We start from the raw sequence: 23,352 nt of genomic DNA, 5'->3' as shown, positions 1-23,352 counted from the left end.
ATTCTAGTAAACAGATTCTAGTTATTTCAACAGCAAGTTATGATAAAAATCTATTGCATCAGCCATTTCAAGAAATTTATTAAAATTTAAAAAAAAATTCTACGAAAATAAATTAATATCACTAAAAAATGCAATTTTTTTCTCATTATTTTATTTCAAAATCAAGTAAAAATGTTTTTTTTGTCCGATAATATGATCCAAGGTTATTAAGGGAAAACATTAAATATGTCGTACAGTTTTTAATTAATTAAAAATAAAATTTAATTTAAAAAAATATTTTCTTAATGAACACTTATTCTCTAAGAAATGACTCTGCCTATATTTATAGCTGTAAGTTGAATGATATGCCCTGTTGAATATTTTGAACAATATATTATGCAGTTTACCGATAGTACGCTAGTCTGAAAATATCTATATATACTAAACGCTAACGTACGTGGCACAAAAATCACGCTTATTACTTATTGTCGAATGGCAACAATCAAATGCAAACAAATCATCATACGAATTTCAGATTGCTACATTGAACGTTTATACAGCTATTGAATCTAACGCTTTGTTTAGCTACTTAATGGAATAGCAAAATATTATTAGAAATTTCCTGAAGATGGTTCGATGTGCCACCAAAAAGTACATTCAGTTAGAGGAAAGAAGCCATAAAAGAAAGAGAAACAGACTTCAAATAGAAAATTTAATCGAGTGCAAAAATAGGCTTAACCGTCGCCTGATAAGTAATCTTTATAACTTGCCTGCGTAAATTGATGTTCGTATCTTTCAAAACAATGATCTTACAAAAATTAATCTTTGAATTAACTTAAGACTCAAAGATTACCATTTTAATGATATGAATTTCATTCCTTTAATTTTAATAACATTTTTAATTCAATTTAATACACTATTCGTAACAATGTTTTTAAATGCTACGATGGAATTCAAATTCATCAATCATAACATTCAAGCGCGTGTTTTTGCCAATCATTAACTCCGTAATAGGACTTTCACTTACGATGATTATGTATAATTACCGGTGATTATTCATAATTACCACTGAATTTATTGCGGATTATGAATAATCACCACTGGTAATTATGTATAATTACCAATGATTAATTATAAGAAGCAGTTTATTACATTTACAGTAACATATACACTTTTTAATTTGTAGTAAACTGTTTCAATTGAATTCATGTTTTTCATACGTATCAAATAAGGTGAAATGTTTTTTTTTTAAATGCATTCCGGATTAATCATTTAACACATTTAACAGTCTAAAGAGTCAAGTTGGTTGCCAAAGGCGGCTACTTTTTATAAATATAATTTTAGAACTGTTATTCAATCGCTGTGATCATTCCTACAGATTTCCTCATTATTTAAAAAAATGTTTTTAATTAAAGCCAGGATAACTTGCGCTCAGATAAAGGTGTTAACAGTTTGTATTAAAAGGAGTAGCAGCATGTATTTAAATAGATTTAATAGCTACAAATGATGTAATATATTACTTTGTATATGACTGGAAACCGCAAACAACCCCCCTCCCCACAAAAAAAATTTTTAATTAAAAATGTAATACTTTCATCAATGTGACTTGCAATGAATGTTAAAAAAAATGTATAAAATAATATGATGATGTCTTGTATAACTTCAGAAATAAAATTTACATTTTTGGGAAGAAAAAAACAACAACAACTTCCCATGGACATTTGAATACAAATTTGATACAAATTACAATTTAGGTGAAAAGATAACACGCTAGATTTCAACCATTAGCTGTTTGCATTTTGAATTACCATATTCTTATATACAATCTTCTCGAATACCAAATATTTCAGATCAGATACAATGTAGAGCCCAATTCCAAAATTGCTTGTAAATAAATTCCAAAAATGATTCAATCGTATTTAAGAACACGAGATAAGAATTTTAACATTTGAAATTTTGATTATTACTAATTCAAAAATGGTTCTGTCTTATTTAGAAATAAAAGATAAGAATTTTAAAATTTGAAATTTTAATTACTACTGTTCATCCTTTCTCTTTCTCTAATAATACGAAACTATACATTTCTAGAACAAAAAGATAAATCTCATAGTAGTTAACATTTTCATATTTTACTGACACTTTTACAAATACACAATACTCATATTCAAGATTTTAATTAGGTTGTTTTTTTATGTACAATTATTAATAATCTACTTCAATTAATTTATTTAATATAAAAGGAATAATCCGAAAAATATCAATAATTTACTTTGATTAATTTATTTAAAATAAAAATAATATTCAGTAAATTAGCAATATTCTACTTTGCTTAATTTGTTTGATATAAAAGGAATAATCAATAAAATCGTTTGCTTTGTAGATTTATGTCAATTTTCAGACGAAAAAATGATTAATTCTTTTCATAATGAATTGATATTATTTTTACAATATCGCGAACGTGATAGAGTCGTCTTGCAATTCTATCAAATGCTTAAAAAATTTCGAAACGATCTAAAGGATAATTAAAAGAACTTCAGAAATTTCGAAACAATTCATAATGACATTTCTTGGATCATGAAAAACCGAATTTATATTAAAAACATTGATTTTGAAATTTCATTAATTGAAAAGGAATTCCAGCAAATCAAACGATTATTGAATTACGAAATGAATTATTTAATGACAAATGTTTTCGACAGAATTTTATATTTATTCAATTGGGAAGATAATTAAATGGAAACAGTAGAGTTTTCAGTTTTGCATGACTGATTTTCTTTTCCCTAGAGTTATTCAACTCCATATTTGTTTGTCTTCAATATGTTTTTGCTCAAAATGACATAATCTTCAATAATAGACAACACTTTTGTTATTCAACATGTTGTCTAACAGGTTTTTAGTTCTCAGTGCTGGCAATGAACCCCATTTTTAGAGAAAGTGATTTATATTTGTCCAATATAAATGATATGTTTTTAAAATATAAGATTCAAATCGTCGAAAACATGAGGTAAACTACAAAAAAATTAAGATATTTCTATTATCACATATCTATTATACATGTCACATAGATAATTTCTTTAAAATTATTTCGTTAACTCAAATAATCAGGTTTTATGAATTTCAGTCTAGTGCATTTTAAAACACAAACCGGCAATCCGGGAAGCTAGCTGAGAGAAGAGAATTTGACAAAAACAGAAAAAAGATATAACTAATGAATAAAAATTCGGAGCTATTGAAATCATTAATTACCTTTTATAGTATTTTTGAAAAGAAGTGAGAACAATTCTTTTTTATCCAACCGATTTACTTAAAATAAAATAATCAACTTCCCTCAAAGTTTATGTTTGTTCTATTACCCCCCCCCCTTCCATGATGGATAATTCCGCGCACTAAGAGGGGGAGTACTGGGCATGCGGTTTTCAGCTGAAACTTTGTGAATTAGAAATAAATGCATTATTTCTTATTGACTCTATACACATAAATAGAAATATTTATCCAAATTAGTCTAAATTTCTCATATTTTGCTGAAATAAAGGACAAATTATTAAAATAACGAACATTATTTATTAACGAATTTAAAATAACTAAGTTAGTCAAAGTTGACACTCACAACAATCTTTATGAGTTCCACTAGAGCAAACGGAGTAACTGAACTCATTACCATTTTAGTAATTTTCAAACCTTAGATACTTGCAGCTTTGAAAGCACAAATCCCTGTGCTATTATTTACATTTTTACAAGTTCCAAAAACGCAGTTACTATTTCGTCCCTTTTTGCCGCAATACTTTCGCTGCTTCTGAACCATTGTTATTCGGTTTTGTCTACATTTGCAGATTCGTTTTTCGGTTAATTTGGACTTTTCAAAAATTGCTTGTTAATTTTTAAAGAAGTTTTTTTTTTTTATTTTATTTCTTCGTAGTTAAAATAATCGAAATATTTATGCTTATCGATTTGGATTTATTTAATGGTATGGGTAAAATAAAGATAATAATACACACCTTTTTTTGATAGAGGTAATGCTGTTGCCATAATATTGCTTCATAATACCATTTGTCATATTGAGCGAAATTGCCCTACGCAGAATTTATGCATTCAGTAGGTATAGTTTCAATTAAAAGTAGCTAAATTATCTCAAAAATGGTCTATTGTACTGAAAAACGCTAGATCTTGCGATATTTGCAGATGGCTTATAAAAAGATTCTTTCTTAAAAACTGGAGGTCCGAAATCAAAAGGAAAACATCGGTTCCTTTCAATATCTGTGAATGTTCAAATAAAAACGAGAAATTAGAAGGAATTTTCCCTCCATGAAAACAGATGGTCCAAAACTATTTCCAGCGCTTCACACGCATTTTTTCCCATATTCTTTGATAAATTTGTGATGCCAGAGAATGCCTTCCAATCGCATTGGCGAGTAATAGTCACGAGTAACTTTTGTTCTGAATACAGTATTTTTATTGAATATATCGTGTCATTCTTGGCGAATTATTTGGCGAATAAAACCGGACATACGGTTTATAGTATCCAAAAATCGAATTTGTGTTTTATATGTGTTTTTTCTCAACCGATTCAAACCAAAATTTGACACAAAATTGCAATTGCAGCCACAAAATCCCATGCCAAATTTGATATATTTAAGTCATTTCTGCTTTATGTTATCACGTTTACATGTTTTCGAAAGTACAGACAGACGGTCAATCTCGTCTTGGATTTGGCCGAAAATTTAAAAGGAATCTAGACTATAGATGTTAATTCTGTGTATCGAATTGTGCCTATCTAAGTCCCTCAATTTTATAGTTATCGTGTTAAATTATATTCGAACAGCCGAACAGACAAACTTCGTCTGAGTAGATTTTGCACAAAATTCGATAGAAATCTATAAACTTGGTATAAAGACCGAATACCAAATTTCATCGACTAGATCAAAGCGTTTTTGAGTTATCTTTGTCACAGACAAACAGACGGACATTTTCCAATAATGCGTTCTTTGAGCTCAAGATGGTCTAAAATATGGAAATTTGTCAAAATCTGAGTTCGAATTTTTTGACGAAAACTATACGTTCTCTATATTACATATGCGAGAAAGTAAAAAGAGAAAGAAAACACAAAATTATAAATTTTTCAATTTTGTTTTGGCAGTTCTACTTTGCATTTTTCTGATTTTTTTATTTTTTATTTTTATTTTGCTAACATTTATCATAAAACAGGTAGCATCGTACTGTTAGTTCAAAAGGAATAAAAATTTAATGCATTATCGTATACGCGAATAACAGTATTAATAATGCCTGAAAAAATAATTGATTAAATTCTGTGCATCGACCTCGTTATTTTTAAACAGTTTCAAACATCTTTATTAGTTTTCAATAAAGAATCTTTTTTAGAAAAAAAAAAATCAAAACAAAACCCATTATTCTTAAATAGTATATTCTATGTAGAAGACATTTTTACACTATTTTGCAAAACGAACTTGAACTGTCTTTGAAGTATCAAATGTTTTTTTGAACCCCAAAATTAAACATTACGGAGAATATTTGTCGGAATCGGATATATTCTAAATTTTAGCACTCTTAAAAGTGATTTCTCTTCAAACAAAGAAAAAAAAAATACCACCATATTTCATCATGCGATAAACAAGCTGACAAAAAAAAATAACCATCTGATTAAGTGAAACCACAGTTTAGTTTCAATGATAGTTTCTGCACGATCGCCGATGCGTAACAATATTCCTCGATAACATCGTGTCGTACGTCCGCGGGAAACACTTAGCCATATTACTAAGGCTCGATGAACATAAAGTTTGATGCTCATGTCGAAAAGATAGCTGGCGCGAACGAAAGTGAGATTTTGAAGAAGCGATTCGTCCGATTTACAAGATTAATTTGCCGGTGTCACGCCATCTTTGTGTCAGTCGATAAGTGTGGCTAGATGAAGATGTCAGCTAGCGCGTGTAAGCATTCAGCTGTGAACTTGATCAGAAGAAAACTGGGTGTAAACAATGCAGGAGAATGTGAAAAATACTGAGCAAATTTTTCTTCCTTATACTTCAGATATAATTTATATGTTTACGCAATTACAACAAATAGCAAACGATAATTTAAGAAGAATTATAAAAAACAAACGATAAATAGAAATAATAATTTATTATGATGGTAATTTAATTCTATTCTAGATGTCTCAAGGTCCATTTATTTGTTTTGAAAATTCATAAAGAATGAGTCAACAACAGCTTTAAAAAATTATAATGATAGAACGATAAATAATAAATGATGATTGAATATGATGGTAATTTAATTCTGATCTAGATAACTTTTGCATGCTTTCTAGAAAACTACCCGTTTTCTTAAGCTTCAAACTATAGCTTGCAGAGCATCTTAAATTCTTAAAACTAAAATAATACTCTAAGCAATTTAGAATTCCATCGGTTTGTTTATTCTTTCAACATAACAACGTATATTACAAGCATTGCCAGATTCTAAAAGTCATCAGCTATTAAACAAAAAATAAACGAAATATTAACAAAATACGTTTATCAAAAGAAAAAATCGTTTGCTTTCACTTTTTAATAATATTTTAACAAAATAAAAATAGTAGCAGTAATAAAATGTCTGAAAAGGAATCGTCTGCTAAATGTCTATTAACAGATTTAGATTATGATATTTACCGAATAATAACTGTTAGTCAATTTGTTTATTTTGAAAATCTATAAAAGAGAAGAATAATCTCAGAAAGATCATGCTGAAGATTTAAATATAGAACACTGACACAAATCAGAATTTTTCTCCAAATTCTTTGGCATTTGCATTAAAAAAGAATTAAGAAATTGTTCTAGAACTAAGAAGCTACCATTAAAATTTTCCAAATGCCTATTTATAATTAAAGGACTTTTTATTGTCATTAGCCCTTTCATTTATAATGATATGCTCAGCACCTGTACCCAATTACAGAATCTGTAATGACAGAATGATCAAAAACTGTAATTAAGTCATTAAAAGTAATTCATTTAAAAAATAAAAATCGGAATTGGCGGATTAAGGATCCAAATGTGTCATCAAAATAGATGATAAATGGAATTTCGTGTGTCAGAAGATTGATGATTAATGTTTCATTTATTACAAATTTTGGAACTGACGTAACAAAAAAATTAAGTCGATCATGGATCTAAAAAATAATTCCAGTTCGAAAAAAGATTATGGCAAAATGGCCAACGCCACAAAGACACAAATTTTTATTTTCAAAATTTCGTATATGAGTATTTTGTACTTTGTAGTATAATGAAGAAAGCTAAAAATGCCTTTGGGACGCTTTTTTCTTACCTTCTCGTATACGTAGAGAAAGTATAGATATTGCCAAAAAATTCGAACTCGAGATTTTGACAAATCTTCACGTTTTAGACCTCACTGAGTTCGAAAAACACAATTTTAGGAAATGTCCGTATGTCTGTGACAAAGATAATTCGAAAACATTTTTAGCTAGATGGCTGAAATTTGGTACATGGTTTTTACACCAAATTTGCAGATTCCTATCAAATTTTGAGTAAAATCTGTTCGGAGGAAATCCGTCTGTCCGACTGTTCGAATATAAGCTAACACGATAACTACAAAAAAGAAGAGAGCAAAATGGATAAAATTCGGTAGAAGAATTAACATCTATAGTCTATAAACCTGTCCAACCAAATCCAAGGGATTGACCTCTGTTAATCTATATTTTCAGAAACATGTAAACGCGATCATTTAAAGATGCAATGACTTAAATATATAAAATTTGGTATGTGATATTGTTACTACAAGTGTATTTTGTGTCAAATTTTTGTTTCAGTCGGTTGTGAAAAAAACATCTAAAACACAAATTCGATTTTCGAAACGTGTGCCAGGGATTAATCGCCAAATAATTCGCCAAAAATAACACGATAGATTCAATAAAAATGGTAAATTCGCGCCAAGGTTAATACTTTGTAAATATTGAACTCCAAGGAAAATGTTCTCTATCATAGCACTTTTATTGCGAGAAAGTTTTAAGGAGACCTCTCTCGCTGGTTTTCCTACCAAATGGAACTAAAATTTGACTCAGAATTAAAATTTTAGTAATAAGTTCAAATTCTAAATTTCATTCAAGACAACGGCCAACCTGAAAACCTTTTGGTTCAAATTTTGATACTTTAAATGCTAAAATTGTAAATTAAATTTTATCTATCCAATTTTTTAAATCTTGTAAAAAAATGTGTTCTCTAGCATTCAGACAGACAGACTTCTTGTGAGTCGATTTCATTTAAAATTTTATAGAAATCCATACATTTGGTGTAAAGTCCATATACCAAATTTTATCCATCTAGCTCAAAGCATTATATTGACATTCCAAAAACGCGTTTTTTCCGACTCAAGGACATTTGATCTTCGTCAAAATCTCTCTTTTTACAATTCTTTGTAAAGAGAAAGTAAAAAAAATTAAAGAATTTCTGTTTAATTATATCACGATTTAGCTAAAATCTAAACCAATAATGGAAGTGTTTGCTGAAGAATACTAGGATAATGCTTTCAGTTAAAATGGAAATGAAATTTGTCTATTTTTATATAATTCTGTAGTAATAAAATTTAATCGTTTTACAGAACATTCAAATAAAAATATGTTACATTAAAAATCATAATTGCGTAATTAAAATAATAAAATTGATAATGGAAATAATTTAAATAATTTGTGAGCAATAACACTCTGATATATGTGAAGCAAGGCTTCGCCCCCCCCCCGAATGATTGCAGGAGATTGAATATTTAGATAGCACTGGATCAGTATTGATATGAATAAATTTTTTGATGAATTTTTAAGATTCACACTTAATTGTTTGAATTTATAAAAATAAGAGAAAATCAGTGACAAAAAGTTTGAATTTTTTCGATTAAATTGCTGATAAAATTTTAGCAAGATTGTAAAGATTTACATTTCAAAAAAAATTTTAAAATTTGAAACCAGTTAATAAATTATATGTATCTTACTGTACATATAAATAAATAAATGTTTGTGTTTTTACTCCAGTATTGAGACATTTACTTTGATTATTGAATATGATTTGATATTTAATTATTAAAAGAATATTACTCTTTAATAATTCTAAAAGAATTCAGATTCTAAAAGAATTTCTTTTAGAAAAAAAATATTTACTGAAAAAGAATTTGATGAAACAACACATTAATTTGGTGTTTCTTTATCAAGAGATTAATTACAGAATTATAACAAATCGCAGATTAAATTTTAAAAAAATCAATTTACACAATTACTTTTTTTTTTCTTCCCGAATCTATAAAATAAGCTCTAATATCAGCGGGGATTTAAGTATTTTGCGTTTCCAATTGGCGCACATTATGAGGTCCTTTTTTAAATATAATGATTAATTTAGTTTCACATTTCAGCACATTTATTACATATTAATAGTTTATTTTAGGTTAACATTGTTTTAGATTATTTTTGTATATATATTCTAGTTTTTATTCATTTATTATGACTTCAGATTTTCCATTTTGTATATAATTTCTTTTCAAACGGATGTTCGGTTTTATAACATTCAAATAATATTTCAATTAAAATAATAATTCAAATAGTAAAGCGAATTTAATGAAACAGATTAATTATATTTGATAAAATTATTCGAATATTTTATCAATCATTTTCAACATGTTGATGATTTATTTTAGATTACTATTTTTTTTAGTTTATTAATTTTGTATATATTTATTAGAGTTTTTATTTATCTATTATAACCTCAGACTGTCCGATTTATATACAGTATTATTAGAGCAGATGTGTGATTTTATAAATAATCTAAATAAGACAATTTTATGAAATATATAGGAACCCGAGGAATTATACTAGATAAAATATTAATATTATCTTAATATTTTATAACTCATAGAATTTGTATTTTTTTAACAAACTTCTTTATTTGAAAACTAGGAAGTAAAGTTATTAAATCAACCAGCTTTCGGCTCCTTCTCAGCTAAGCGATCCTAGGCAACTACATAGTCTGCCTATTTGAAAAATTGTCACTGGTATTCAATGAATAATTATGCCCTCTTATGTTTTATTATTTTTCTGAATTTAAGTGACTATGTTAATTTTTTGAAATTGTGAATTTTTTTATTTAATATTCTTAATATTTGAACAGTTTCTTTATAAAACAATTAGAATTTTTTTCTTAGTTTATTTTTTGAGAAGTTATACTGATTTTTATATTTGCATTTACATAATTTAAATGCTATTTTACATCTTTAGATGCTATTTTCTCAAATTCTAATCTTTCACAGAATTTCGTTAAGAAAAACTTCATAAATTAATATCTAAATGCATTTTTTTTGTTCAAATTTGGTATAATAATTTCTCAATATGTTCTGCAATCTCTGAACTACAGAATAAGAAATCTATTCATTTAGAAATATTTATATTCACATACTTCTGAATGTGAAAAAAAAAAAAAAAAAAAAATGGAAATTTCGTGTCATTTATTAGTTGCATTCCAATATTTAAAGAATGGATAGAAATGAAGCTTATTTTTTAGTTCCGGAAATAGATAATATATTTCTTTCGCTATCTGTAAAATTTTTATTTCATAAGCATCTAAACCAGACAATTATTACCTTTTTTTAGTCCAAAAAAAAATCCATTTAACTGAAATATTTTAGTTTTATAGATGTTTTTTCAATCCTTTCTATGCAATTATTCAAAAAAATAACTATTTTCGTAAGTTTTTCAAAAAATTCTTCCACAACATAGTCACATATCTTAAAAGATTAAATGCATTAAGAACGTATTATCATTGGTCAAGTTTTGATATTAATCTTTCTGATATAAGTAAAAATTGTAACTGACATTCATTTGAGAGCGTCAATTCTTTTACTTCAAACTTGAAAACATAATAATGAATCGATCGCATGTGCTGGATTAAATGGGACAACTCGATTTTCGACTCTGTTCCGCATTGAAAAATAGTCTCAGTTTTTCCAGCAATTTTACTTGCAAGTGAATAATCCATAAAAAATTAATTAATTTATTTGAATAAAATAATTAAAATAATATTATGATATACAATAGCTTTAAAATACTGTATATTTTTGTAAATTTCTATACTTACCAGAGAAAATATAAAATGCATAATCAATGAAAATATAGAAAGAAGTAATAACTTTTGGACGTATTGTGATTAAATTAAAAAAATTTGGACGCACTGTGATTAATTCTTTTGGCAGCAGAAAAAAAAAAAAATGAAATTTCAAGCAATTATTGAGTCAAAAGTATTAATTTCTCCTAAACAATATTAATATAAATAAAGTCATTATGGCTATGTATGTATTACATGCATATTCTATATATCCTTCTAAGCGATTGGGCCAATTTTAACCAAGCTTTGTATACTTTTCTTTGAGCCAAAAGAAAGAATATTGCCAAACACAAAAAATACAAACCGCAAAAGTGAATTAAATAATCAATTAATCAGAAGTTAACCGAAATTTTACCATTTTTCTAGAGAAATATTGCAGTAAATTTTTTTACAAACAAATATTTTAGTATCATTTTAAAATTTAAAATTTTACCTTTTCTGTAATATCACATTCCTTGCTGTGAAATTGTTTTTTTACATTTTTAATAATTCTTTTTTAAAAAAAAACGCAGACGATTTTGGAAAACGGCAAAATTCTAATCAACGTTACAACTATTTTTTAATTTTAAATTTTACCTTTTCTGTAATATCACATTCCTTGCTGTGAATTTTTTCTTATATTTTTAATAATTATTTTAAAAAAAAACGCAGATGATTTTGAAATGCAGCAAAACTTTAATCAACGCTACAACTATTTTTTTAAATCCCTCGTTCATATTTTTTTCTTAATTGGATTATAATGGTTATTTATCTAAAGAAATTATATACGTTTCATTTTCAAATAATGACGAGAAATCAAGGTCCAAGAACAGACAATAAAAAGTATAATATAATTAAAGGTTTGTGTGTATTATAATAACGTGTATAAAATGTTTTTACATTAATAATATTATAAATAAAAGCATTTAAATTCCAGGGGAAGTCGGGTGTATCAACTAGTACGTCATAAAACATAAAAATTAACATTTTTATTTCTTTGTATTGACTGTTCTGTTAAGACTACACGATAAGACAAAATTACATTCAAAATAACTGGAATTCGTTGGTCGTCGTTGTTTTCTGAAATGAGGTCAAGTATGAAATGTTGCAAAACTACCACAAGAAGCTCTCGCAGTATCAAAGCAGTAAATACCTTTTCCACAATAAACTTCTCTCTTGGAATGTTCGCTCTGTTGTTATAACATCTGGTACTTATAAGCAAGTACTGATTTATACTACTTTAAACATCCTAAATGCTTTTAACATGGAAATAAAAATAAAGCAAACTGAAATTAAAATTTATTTGCAATAAATAAATGTTATTGAAAGTATTTTATAAATATTTAAAATATATTTTGAATTCAAGTTGAAATTAATCAGTATATTTTTTTAAAAAACAAAGTGATGTCCATTACATTTGCCATTTGGTAACGGCATTAATTTATAATGTAATCTTTCACTTAATAGCGGTATCTCATGTAGTACTTTACTACATGAATGTATAGTATTAAAGAAAATAAATGTTTATAAAATAATGAATCATAAACTTTTAGTTTAAAGAATGTTTTTTAATTAAGTTTATTTGAACATGTATATCATTTTAAAAGTCATCTTTCCACCGGATGAACTTAAAATTCCTAATTTTTCAAGTCACTTTTTCAGAATTAAGGCGTTATTCAATACAATTTCATATCAATTGATTATTAATACGATAAAATACAAAGATAAATTATCTTTGATAATATTCAGTTATTATTCAAAGATCGCGTTTTATTGTGTTTCGGGAAAGGTCGAAAAAATATAATAAAGGAAATTCGTTAAGTAAAATAATCAGTCATTAACTATCATTCATAACTGCATTCATTAGTTGTCAGAATACAAAATAAAACAAAGCAAAAAATACATAACGAAAATTATCCAAACAATCGTCAGCTTTTCTTTTTTAACCTTTACTGTTAGCAATATGTCCAGAGATAATTATTCAAGATTTCCAAACAACACTTCTATTCTTCAGTCATTTAAAACTCGATCTTTCAAATCAAGATAAATGCACTTCCTTTTACGCAATGAAACCGTCAATTAAAAGAGCATCAGCATTACCAGGCAGGTTGAGAGAGAGAGAAAAAGAAGTTAGCAAACCACTCAAAAAACCCAAGTTCAATTTGCATTCATGATAATTGATGTGAAATGAGCAAACGATTTTAAAAAAATGAAAGAAAAAAAAATGAACTGAATGTAGAAAACAGGAGGCGAGAATAAATATTTACGCTTACTGTGCTGCTCTTAGGGTGTTTGAATAAAGCACACGCTTTTTAAACAGCTTCTTTTGGAACAATTCTAAAACAAAAAGGAAAAAAAAAACATTCTCAAGAAGACTAAAGCCCATTAAAAAACTAGTTTTCGAACTAGTGAAGAACAAAAAGTAAATAAAAGATGAGGGGGGGGGGATAAAAGTTACCAGGCCCGCGGTTTTCAGCTCCAAGGTCATCTAGTCGACAGATGACCCGATACATCAGCCGCTCGTTAGCAGGGACGAAGACCTACAGGGGGTAAGGAGGGAGAGAAAATGGAATATAGAGAGTTGAAAAAACGCGCGAAGTACTTTTTTTCTCCATCCCCCCCCAGCTCTCCGCTGGGCGTCGCTCAAACTTCGGTTGCTGTGCTCCAATTGGTTGAAGATAATGGCCTGTTAGTGGCCTCCAGCACTCTTGAGCAGTCTCAGGCGTCAGGTCACTTACTGAAAGTTCTCCCTGAGCGTCTGTAGCATTCTTGGCGCCACCGTCTTCGAGTAGGGTTTTTTATTTACGCGCTGACTGTGTTTCTCTTTGTTAGTGCAGTTACTTCGACGACGAGGCTCAGTGTGTGAGCCACTGTTGTGATGGTCGCTCGTTGGAATCGTGTTGGCTTATTTCCGATAATCCCTCGGTACAAAATGGTTTACGGACTTCTCGTGATTTGTCTCTCAGTTATCGGCTTCGCATCTGCCATGGACCGGACTTGCGAACCGATTCGAATCGACACTTGTTACGACATTGGCTATAATATAACAGGCATGCCGAACCTGGTCGGCCACGAACTCCAACAAGATGCCCAGTTGCAACTTCAAACATTTACGCCGTTGATCCAGTATGGGTGTTCGTCGCGCCTACGATTTTTCTTGTGTTCGGTGTACGTTCCAATGTGTACGGAGAAAGTTCCGGTTCCTATCGGACCCTGTCGCACGCTTTGTGAAGACGTTCGTGACAAGTGCCAGCCGGTGCTTCAAGAATTCGGTTTCCCTTGGCCGCCTGGACTAAACTGTTCCAAATTCCCGCCTCAAAACAACGACAAACACATGTGCATGGAAGGGCCTGCAGACCAGAAGGGACCCGATTCGAACATGCGGATTAGAAATAGAAACAGTCGCCCAAGTATCTTGAGGAATCACCAAGAAATGAGAACCTACATAGAAAGGAAAGCTCCTTACAACAAAATTATGAACCAACATTACGGACTCTGTAAGAAGTTTCGTCATTCGGATCATTATTATTATATTAACAGGACTGAGAGATGCGCTGTTGAGTGCAAAGCTAATATTATCTTCAGCCATGAAAACAAATATTTTGCTGATTACTGGCTAGCAGTATGGTCAGTTTTGTGTTTCTTGTGCACTCTTTTCAACATACTGATTGTTCTTATTGGAGAGTATCGATTTAGGTATCCTGAAGGTGTTATTGTGTACATCAGCTGTTGTTTTAATGCCTGTGCCATTGCTTATTTGATAAGAATTTTTGCTGGACGTTATCCAACTTCTTGCCATATGGATCCTCAGCATAATGTTGCTATTCTCATCCAAGAAGGTTTGGATAATGTAACTTGTACCATCATTTTTGTGATCTTATATTTTTTCAAAACAGCCACTGATGGTTGGTGGGTAATTCTATGCATCACTTGGTATCTGACAAACAACCAGAAATGGAGACATGAAAGAATGCAGGGTTTGAGCTCACATTTCCACCTTTTTGCCTGGGGTATTCCATGTATCTTAACTATTATTATATTAGTTACCAGAATAATTGATGCTGATGAGTTGATAGGTAGCTGCTATGTTGGAAATCAAAGTAGAGAAAATTTGCTGAAATTTGTCATAATACCTTCTTTTCTGTATATTGCCACTGGATTAATCCTTCTATTTATGTCACTTCTGCCAGCACGTCCTACACAGGAAGTCTACAACCAAGTGCAGACCAACCCAATACCTCCTAGAGTTCCTGAAAACCTAGATTCTGTTACATCTGCTACTGGCATCTTCATGTACCTCTATGTCCTGCCAGCTTGTTGTGTTCTTGGAGCTGATATTTATCAGTTTGTCAATCGTGAAGAATGGTTTGCCACTGACACAAAGTATGGGCCTGTTGTGGAAGTCTTCTCCCTGAAATTGTTTATGTTGCAAATTATGGGAATAGCTTCTTGTTTGGTAATATTTTCCAGCGATGCCCGAAAGCGGGCATTTCGGAGACTTTTTCAGAAGTTAACAAGACAAAAGAAACCTGTTCCTTCCTATTTGAGAGTGAATCCTCAATTCGTAAATGCATCAACTCGCTCAAAAAGATCTGTTAGCAGTAAAGCAAATAGTGAAACTATTGTATAATTTGATGACTAGATCTTTGTGACATACCAAAGTGACTTAATGCAGTTGATGAAATACTGAAGACTTCTGTGATGCCCAAGTAGTTCCTTTTTATCATTTTTAGTAGGTACTTGTAATCAACTGCTCATCATCATTTTTAAGAACTTCCATTTAAAGAAGACATTTTTCATGATTTTGTAAATATACATTTTTTCATAATCATTGTTTTATGATGTTTGTATAGTTAATGTTTTAAATGCTTTTAAACAAAATCAAAATTTTCTCTTACTGGCCTGTTTCTTGGTAACTCTTAGCTGTTAGTGTATCTTCGAGTTACGAGATTTAAATTTAGATGCAATATATTAAAATGTTAAAGAAAATTGCATTTTAAATGAAACATTTGTATCTGTTTGTTTTTATTTTTTAATTGAAATATATATCAAAGATAACAAGTGAAAGATTCTCTGTTAATTAATTTGAATGACTATAGTGCTTTAATGTTACATTTTACTTCCTATATTAATACACTTTTATATAACATGTTTCATAGTATCCTGGCATGACAGTTATAAAATTTTGTGTACTTACTATGAATTTGATAATTATTAAATTTAATATTCATTCTATACAAGAGACACATCTTAGTTTCAAATTTGAATAAAAAAATAATTTCAATAGTTTAAAGTATTTTATAAAATAAAAACTAAAATGTTGAAAATATTACAATTTCTACATTTTACTACCAAACAATTGCATTAAAGCTAATTTTATTATATCCTTCATATTAAATGTGTTTGTATAGAGAATATATAGAGTTTATTTTATAATTCTTACAAAATTTAAGAAAGTGATTTATATAAATAAATTTTCTAATTTGTTACATTTAAAGAGAAATAAATTTAGGTGATTTGTCTAAAAACAGCAGTGATAATAAGCATATGTTAAATGCTTAATGGTTTGATTTTTTTTTAAAGGGAAGATTTTATACTTTCCAATATATATATATTTTTTATTTATATTGGAATGATATCTATTAGTATATCATTTGCAAACCAAATCATTTGATGTGCATAATATAATAAAAATTGTACATATAGAAATTACACTAACTTTAAAAAAGTTCATTAATAAACAGAGAGGAGGCATATTGCTTAAAAATAAATCAAAAGTGAATAAGTAGTAAATGTTCTGTGATCAGGCAAATATGTTGCTTTTTGAACTGACTTGTATATATTTAATAATATATCGAACATAGCAAAAATTTTTAGAGTTTAATATTTAAAATTCAGAATTAAAACTTGGTCTCTAAATTAATCCAGTTGTAGTATATTTTACATAGCAAAATATTTTCAAGATTTACTTACTCTAAGTTATCCATATATTATTTAAAAGCTGTTCCTTTATCTGTTATTGTGTAAAGGTTTTTGTTTATATTTCATTAATTTATTTCACATTTTGAGGTTCCTTTATAAATATCTTAATTTCTGTATTCAGTTTTGCTGAATATATTCCAAAATTCTGCAGTTAAATAAGCCTTGTCTCAGAATTTTTTAGTAGTTTGTATTTCATTTTTAATGTTGGCAACGAGATTTGCTTTAAACTTTGTGGTAGAATTCTTTTTAAAACATGCTTATCTTCAAATCAGATGATAGATAGATAGATTTTTAGTTATTGTAATAATTATATTTATAGGTTGTTTTTATATGTGTCTGACCGGTGAATAGAATTATTGAAAGACATAAATTAAGCATCCAAAATTTCTATGGAGATACTATCTTTTTTTCCTGTGTGGAAGGATTTTGTTTGTTTGAGCATTTTAAAATGCAGCATGCATTTGATTTTGTTATTCTTAAATCTTGTGTGAAGATTGCTTATGAATTGAAAATTTTATTTTACTTAAATTGAATTTCTTATATTAGAAATAAGATGACTGAAAAACAAACATGCATCTTGTGTATGACAACTTTTTAAAAAATCCACTTTTTAAAGTTATACCCTTGGATCATAATGTTGTATTAAATCCAGGTTATAATTTAATACATTTTCTGAATTTATTAACTGTTTTCACTGATATTTGATTTACTGTTTTTAGCATGCAAAAATATAATATGCTTGCAGTTAATTTGTATTTTAATTTTTTCTTTTATTTTGTAGGGATAAAAATTATAAAAGTGATTTTTTTTGTACATATGTTAATATATCATGTAAATAACCATCTGAATAAAATGCCAAGTGGAATGAATATATTTGAGTTGTTGATTATTCTTTAAACATGTGTAACTTTAAATAAATTTAATATTATCAAATAAAAAACTAGGAATTAACTTTCTGGCAATTTTTTCCAGATGCTGAATTCCAATCTATCTTATTATTATTTTACTATTATTATTTTAATTCTACGGCAGATATTTTTCCCTAATACTTTTTGAATTTAAGTACTTAAATATTAGAGAGCTGATTTAAGTAACCCTAATTTTTTTATCGCCCGTCACTAAAAATTCCTTTCCATTTTGAGACATGATTAAATGCTGTCACTCATCAATTTTGTCAGTGGCTTTCTTTAAATTTAAAAATATATATTCTGTTGATTCCAGTCCTAGCTTTCTCTTTGATGTATTTACATGGCTTAAAATATGTATGGATTATACATTAAACCTTCCTAGAAACAATATAAATTATTTGATTAATGCATATTTTAAGAAATGATAGTACTAAATTATTTTGATTGAAATAACTAATACTCTTCTATAATATTTGTAATACTATTAAATTCTTAATAATATTGAACTAATACATGCTAAGTAACATTAAAAATATCTATAAGCTTTACTTCTAAATATTTGCAATATTTGAATGGGATATAAGTTTTTCTTCTTAAAAGCTCTCAATTCTAAAAAATATTGTGCAACTTTTAAATGTACACACCAATAAGGAAATAATGTATTTATTGATTATAAATTCAGTTGAACTATCATTGCTTTCAATAATTTCCAGCTAATTTTTGATGACTTAATAGTTAGTGCGTCCTGTCAGATTTTTACAGACCTTAAAATTTTGTAAGGGGACCTTTATGGTAGATTGTAACCTATAACTTAAGAATCTATCCTAAATTAAAATAATATAAATGAGCTTTTCAAAAAATTTACACATTTTGAATAATTGTTACATATAATATTAATGGTGGAATTCTAAGATTCGAAACTCAAATTAATACAAAAGTGTTAAATTTTTAGTTGTTAGAAACTTTGCTGAAGTTGACCGGAATTGTTGCGATTATTTTTATAACTAATCGCTAGAGATGCAAATATACGAATTGAAATTTTATCTCATTATCTTTCAATAGTTGTTCGCAGCGCATCCATCGTAATTGATCTTCTGATGACCTCACAAAAAAAAAAAAAAAAAAAGTGTTTTTCAGAATGTTTGGGCTAACTCAATGCTCGTTCCTCGATCTTATCATAGCTCACCAAACTTTCATGAAGATAAGCCTTAAAAGTATTTATTACTTTGAATTAGGAAACTGTTTTGTATTCAATTTCTTGTGTAAAAATGGCGTATATGGATTTTTTTTGGAACAATTTGTGTATATTTTTGTGCCAATGGCAGTAGATTAGGCAACAACTATGGGCTGGAAATAGGTTCATTCAAAAGATGTTGTAAAAGTACAAAGTCTATGAATTATAAAATATTAAAATTTTTCTAAGTTAATTCGTCTGATTATTATCTGGTGCATAATGTTTATTTAAGTACTATTGTATTTATAAACAACAGACGTCTCATTAAAGTGTAAAAACGATATCTTTTCTTATTATATCCCATCTTTATCTTTTCTTATAATAAAAATGACCTTTGACTTAGACCTACCAAGTTTGTACATATATGCTTTGGAGGGTGAGAATGTGCACTTTTGAACGATTTTTTCGAAATTTTAATTAAAAACTAAGCGACATTTTGGCATTTTTCTCACGATAACTTTCGAAAATATTACAGTACAAAAACAATTTTTATACCATCGTGAAATTCGAAACATTAGCTTTTCATAGATGCCATTTAACATATAAATTAAGTTCCTATTATTCGCAAAATAAGAATAAAATCAAGCCTGCACGAGGCACGCTATTTGTGCATGGAAAAAATCATCTTTCGTCAACGTAGTGCCATCACGTTGACAAAAGCTCAAATTAAAAGATAGTCAACTCTTACTACAAACTAGACTGGGAAAAGTGTAACTTCAGTAACTGTATGAATTGAAATAAGCATGAAACAAATTTTATAGGAAGATAATTGTAAGAGAACTGTTTCTGTGAACTTTTAAAATATAGACATATTAATTCAATAATTATATAGCATTTAAGGAAAACGTGGTTTGTGTATATGCAGGATATTTACTCTAATCAGGTCCTAACACCTAATTTCAGAATAGTTTGTATTAAGCATATGCATCTATTAGGAAAAATAGTGTAAATGAAGTAAATAATTGCGTTTTATGTAGTTTGCGTCTATAAATAATCTGATGAATAACAAATTATGTATTTTTATACAGAATCTCGGTCTCATGAGCTATCTTTACAACAGTTTTCTCTCTCTCTCTCTCGAATATAGTATTTGTGACAGTGAGCAGAAGTTTTGAATAGCCCTTTAAAATGTGACCATGCACCTATTTTTAATGAACCATATGTTTGCAACCTTATGGTTGGCGCTGCATAATCAGAAATTGTTTTAGCGCCAGTAAACTCCCTCTAACTCATGAGCTATATTATTTAGTTAAATTATGTTATTTAGTTGAGACACATTTTAAATAAAAAAAATGTTTCACTCTACTGCGATTAAAACTGAGTGAATTATGAATATTGTTACTTTATAAAAACGCTGGTTTTTTTACTACTCTGTTGATCATCTTAAAGATACTCCAATCTGGAGTTTCCCTAAAGCTGATTGCCCAAAATTATGAAAATGTCGATTGTTCTAAAATAATGATATTCAACTCTTCATAACTCGGGCAGACCTTACTAATCACAGAAGGTAAAATTATTATTATTATTTATTTATTTTTGGAGTTTCAAGAATATCTCTCTGAATATGATTCCTCAAAACCTTATTTTATTTTCCTTACTTTTATACAAAAAAACTGCATAAAATTTAAACTTCATAGCTTTTTCAGTACATTTATTGACTGAAACGAAATAAAGTACTGTTATTTACGTCATTTAAATCCTTTTGAAAGTGAAATTAAAATTCAATTTTATGATCAATCATAGAAATATTTTTTATTGAATATATTCTTTGAGATATTGCATAAATTGAAAAAAAAAAAAAAAAAAAAGCATTCCGTAGAGATCGTAAGGCTTCAGTGCTGTTTTTATTCTCATACTTTTTAAAAACATGTTGGGTTTCATCAAAAAAAGTTGTTTTAATGACTTCCCCTTGTATTTAAGGGTGAAATCTCACAGAAACTGAAAGAAAATTAGAGAAATATACAGTACAATAAGCAGAACCACATACGATTATCAAAATTTAAACCTTAAAAATATTTTGCTGAAGAAGTTAAGTTAACCCTTTCTAGAGCCGTGGGAAGTATGCTTCCCACCGAATTTATCAATCTTTGTATGAAATTATGTAGGTTGGCATAAGTTCTGACAAATTTTTTAAGTAAGTCAGAAACTTAGATGCTTCAGTTCTTTATCTCAGACAAAATGATGTGTCTGGATTTGTTACTTAATTATTAATTAACCAAATTAATTAATCAAATTAAATTTATCTAATAAGTTAAATGCATCCCTTTTCTTATTCTAATTTCAAGCCTAAAAATATTTTAACATAATATGACTAGAAAAAAAATGGCCCTTTAAAGGGTTAAATAAAATATTTAAGTGAAAATTTTAGTGAGTATTAATTCCGACGAAGCAGCTGGTCACCAAAAGCGGTTAATAATGCATAAAAATATCTGTACTCACGAAATTGCTGAAATAAAAATGTACCTTACAATAAATCTTTTATTAACGTGATGTTGAATTAAAACGGGAATTTATTAAAAGGGGTCCTTATGATCTAAAATGTCTAGAAGCGCAAAATGTCAGCATTTTGTCAAGCATAATTAAGGCAAGATTCGTTATTCGTTAATTTCATGACTTTCTCGGCGAGATTCTTGAAATTTATCCAATTAGATACTGCCATCACGGATCTCTAAATGGGGGTGGGGCAGTGCAGGAAGTAAAAAAAAAATGTCCTGTTCTCTATTTTGAATAAAATGTCCCGTTTTGTTTTACTCTTTAATAAGAATTTCTCTTATAGACTCACTTAGTTATTTTTTTTAAAAAATAATTTGTAGAATTCTGTTTCCCTATATTTACAAAGCGTGCAACTCAGCCCCATAATTTTAGTTTCATGTCCTAGCAATGGAATAAACCGCAAAATGTTCACGAATTCCCTTATCCGCAAGGACAGATCCGGTTTTCAGCTTCTTATCCGGATTCGGCATGCCCCTGCAAAATCTAGAGCATCCTGGGTTAAAGTTCACATTACGTATTAAGCGAAGAAAAACTTGGAATGATAATCGTCCATATTTTTAAATTTGTAATTTAATCTGAACAAAGAGCTATTAAGAAGTTCGTTGATTGCTAGTCTTGAACTTCATGCTTTGGACTGGATAAATTAGATGCATTCTGTTGGGAAAAAGCTTCACCAAATTCGGCAACAAGTGTCTTGTTATCAAATCTTATCAGTTCGAGTACACACAGAGAACCACTTCATCAATCGGCGCTGGGCTCTTTGACTTCCTTATTTCAGCTACTTGAAAAAAAGCAGATTAAATCCTTAGTCTTTGATTTCTTAGATCTTATCTATAAAATAAACAATCGCGGTCATTTCTTTTGCAGGTGAAGAGGAAGAGCTAAAACCCGTCTGTTGAAAAAAAACAAATTTTAGATTATATTCCCGGCAAAAAATACTTATTACAGCTAGAGTATTTGTTCCTTTTTTATTTTTTCGTATATGAAGTATAGAGAAAGTATTATAATCATCAAACTCGAAATTTTGCGACAGCGAACTCGAAATTTTGACGAACCTAAGCAAGAAAAATACATTATGTCTGTCTATCTGTGACAAAGATAAACACAAACGCTCGAACTCAAAATTTTGACGATCCTAAGCATGAAAAACACATTATGTTTGTGACGAAGATAACTCAAAAGCGCTGTGAGCTACATGGATAAAATTTGGTATATAGTCTTTACACCAAATGTGTAGATTTCTATCAAAAGTTGAACAAAATCTATTCAGATTACTTCTGTCTGTCCAGCTGTTCGAATATAAGCTAATACAATAATTATAAAACGAAGAGAGCTAGATAGATAAAATTCTGTATACAGACTTCCCATTGATTGCAGATAGACACTTATCAATTTTTGAGCCAAATCCGAAAAGGGATTTGAAAGTCTGTCAGTCTGTGCTTTCAGAAGCATGTAAGCGCGATAGTTCAAAAATGCAATGACTTATATATGTATCAAATTTGGTATATGATTTTGTAATTACCGTTGCAGTTGTATGTCAAATTTTGATTTGAATCATTTGGAAAAACATGCCTAAAACGCAAATTCAATTTTCGGATACTATAACCGCATTATAGGGATTATTTGCCAAAAAAACTCG

General features: G+C 28.7%; 1 protein-coding gene across 1 annotated transcript; it reads left to right on the top strand.

The window, feature by feature from the left end:
- Positions 1-13,812: 13,812 nt before the first annotated feature.
- Positions 13,813-17,895, top strand: LOC129981665 (frizzled-4-like). The gene has a single exon (XM_056092599.1). The coding sequence runs from the start codon at positions 13,975-13,977 to the stop codon at positions 15,724-15,726; it is 1,752 nt and encodes a 583-aa protein (XP_055948574.1). The 5' UTR covers positions 13,813-13,974; the 3' UTR covers positions 15,727-17,895.
- Positions 17,896-23,352: the final 5,457 nt, after the last annotated feature.

Source organism: Argiope bruennichi, chromosome 8, assembly GCF_947563725.1.
Source record: "Argiope bruennichi chromosome 8, qqArgBrue1.1, whole genome shotgun sequence".
NCBI lineage: Eukaryota > Metazoa > Arthropoda > Arachnida > Araneae > Araneidae > Argiope > Argiope bruennichi.
This window is presented reverse-complemented; position numbering and strand designations above follow the sequence as displayed.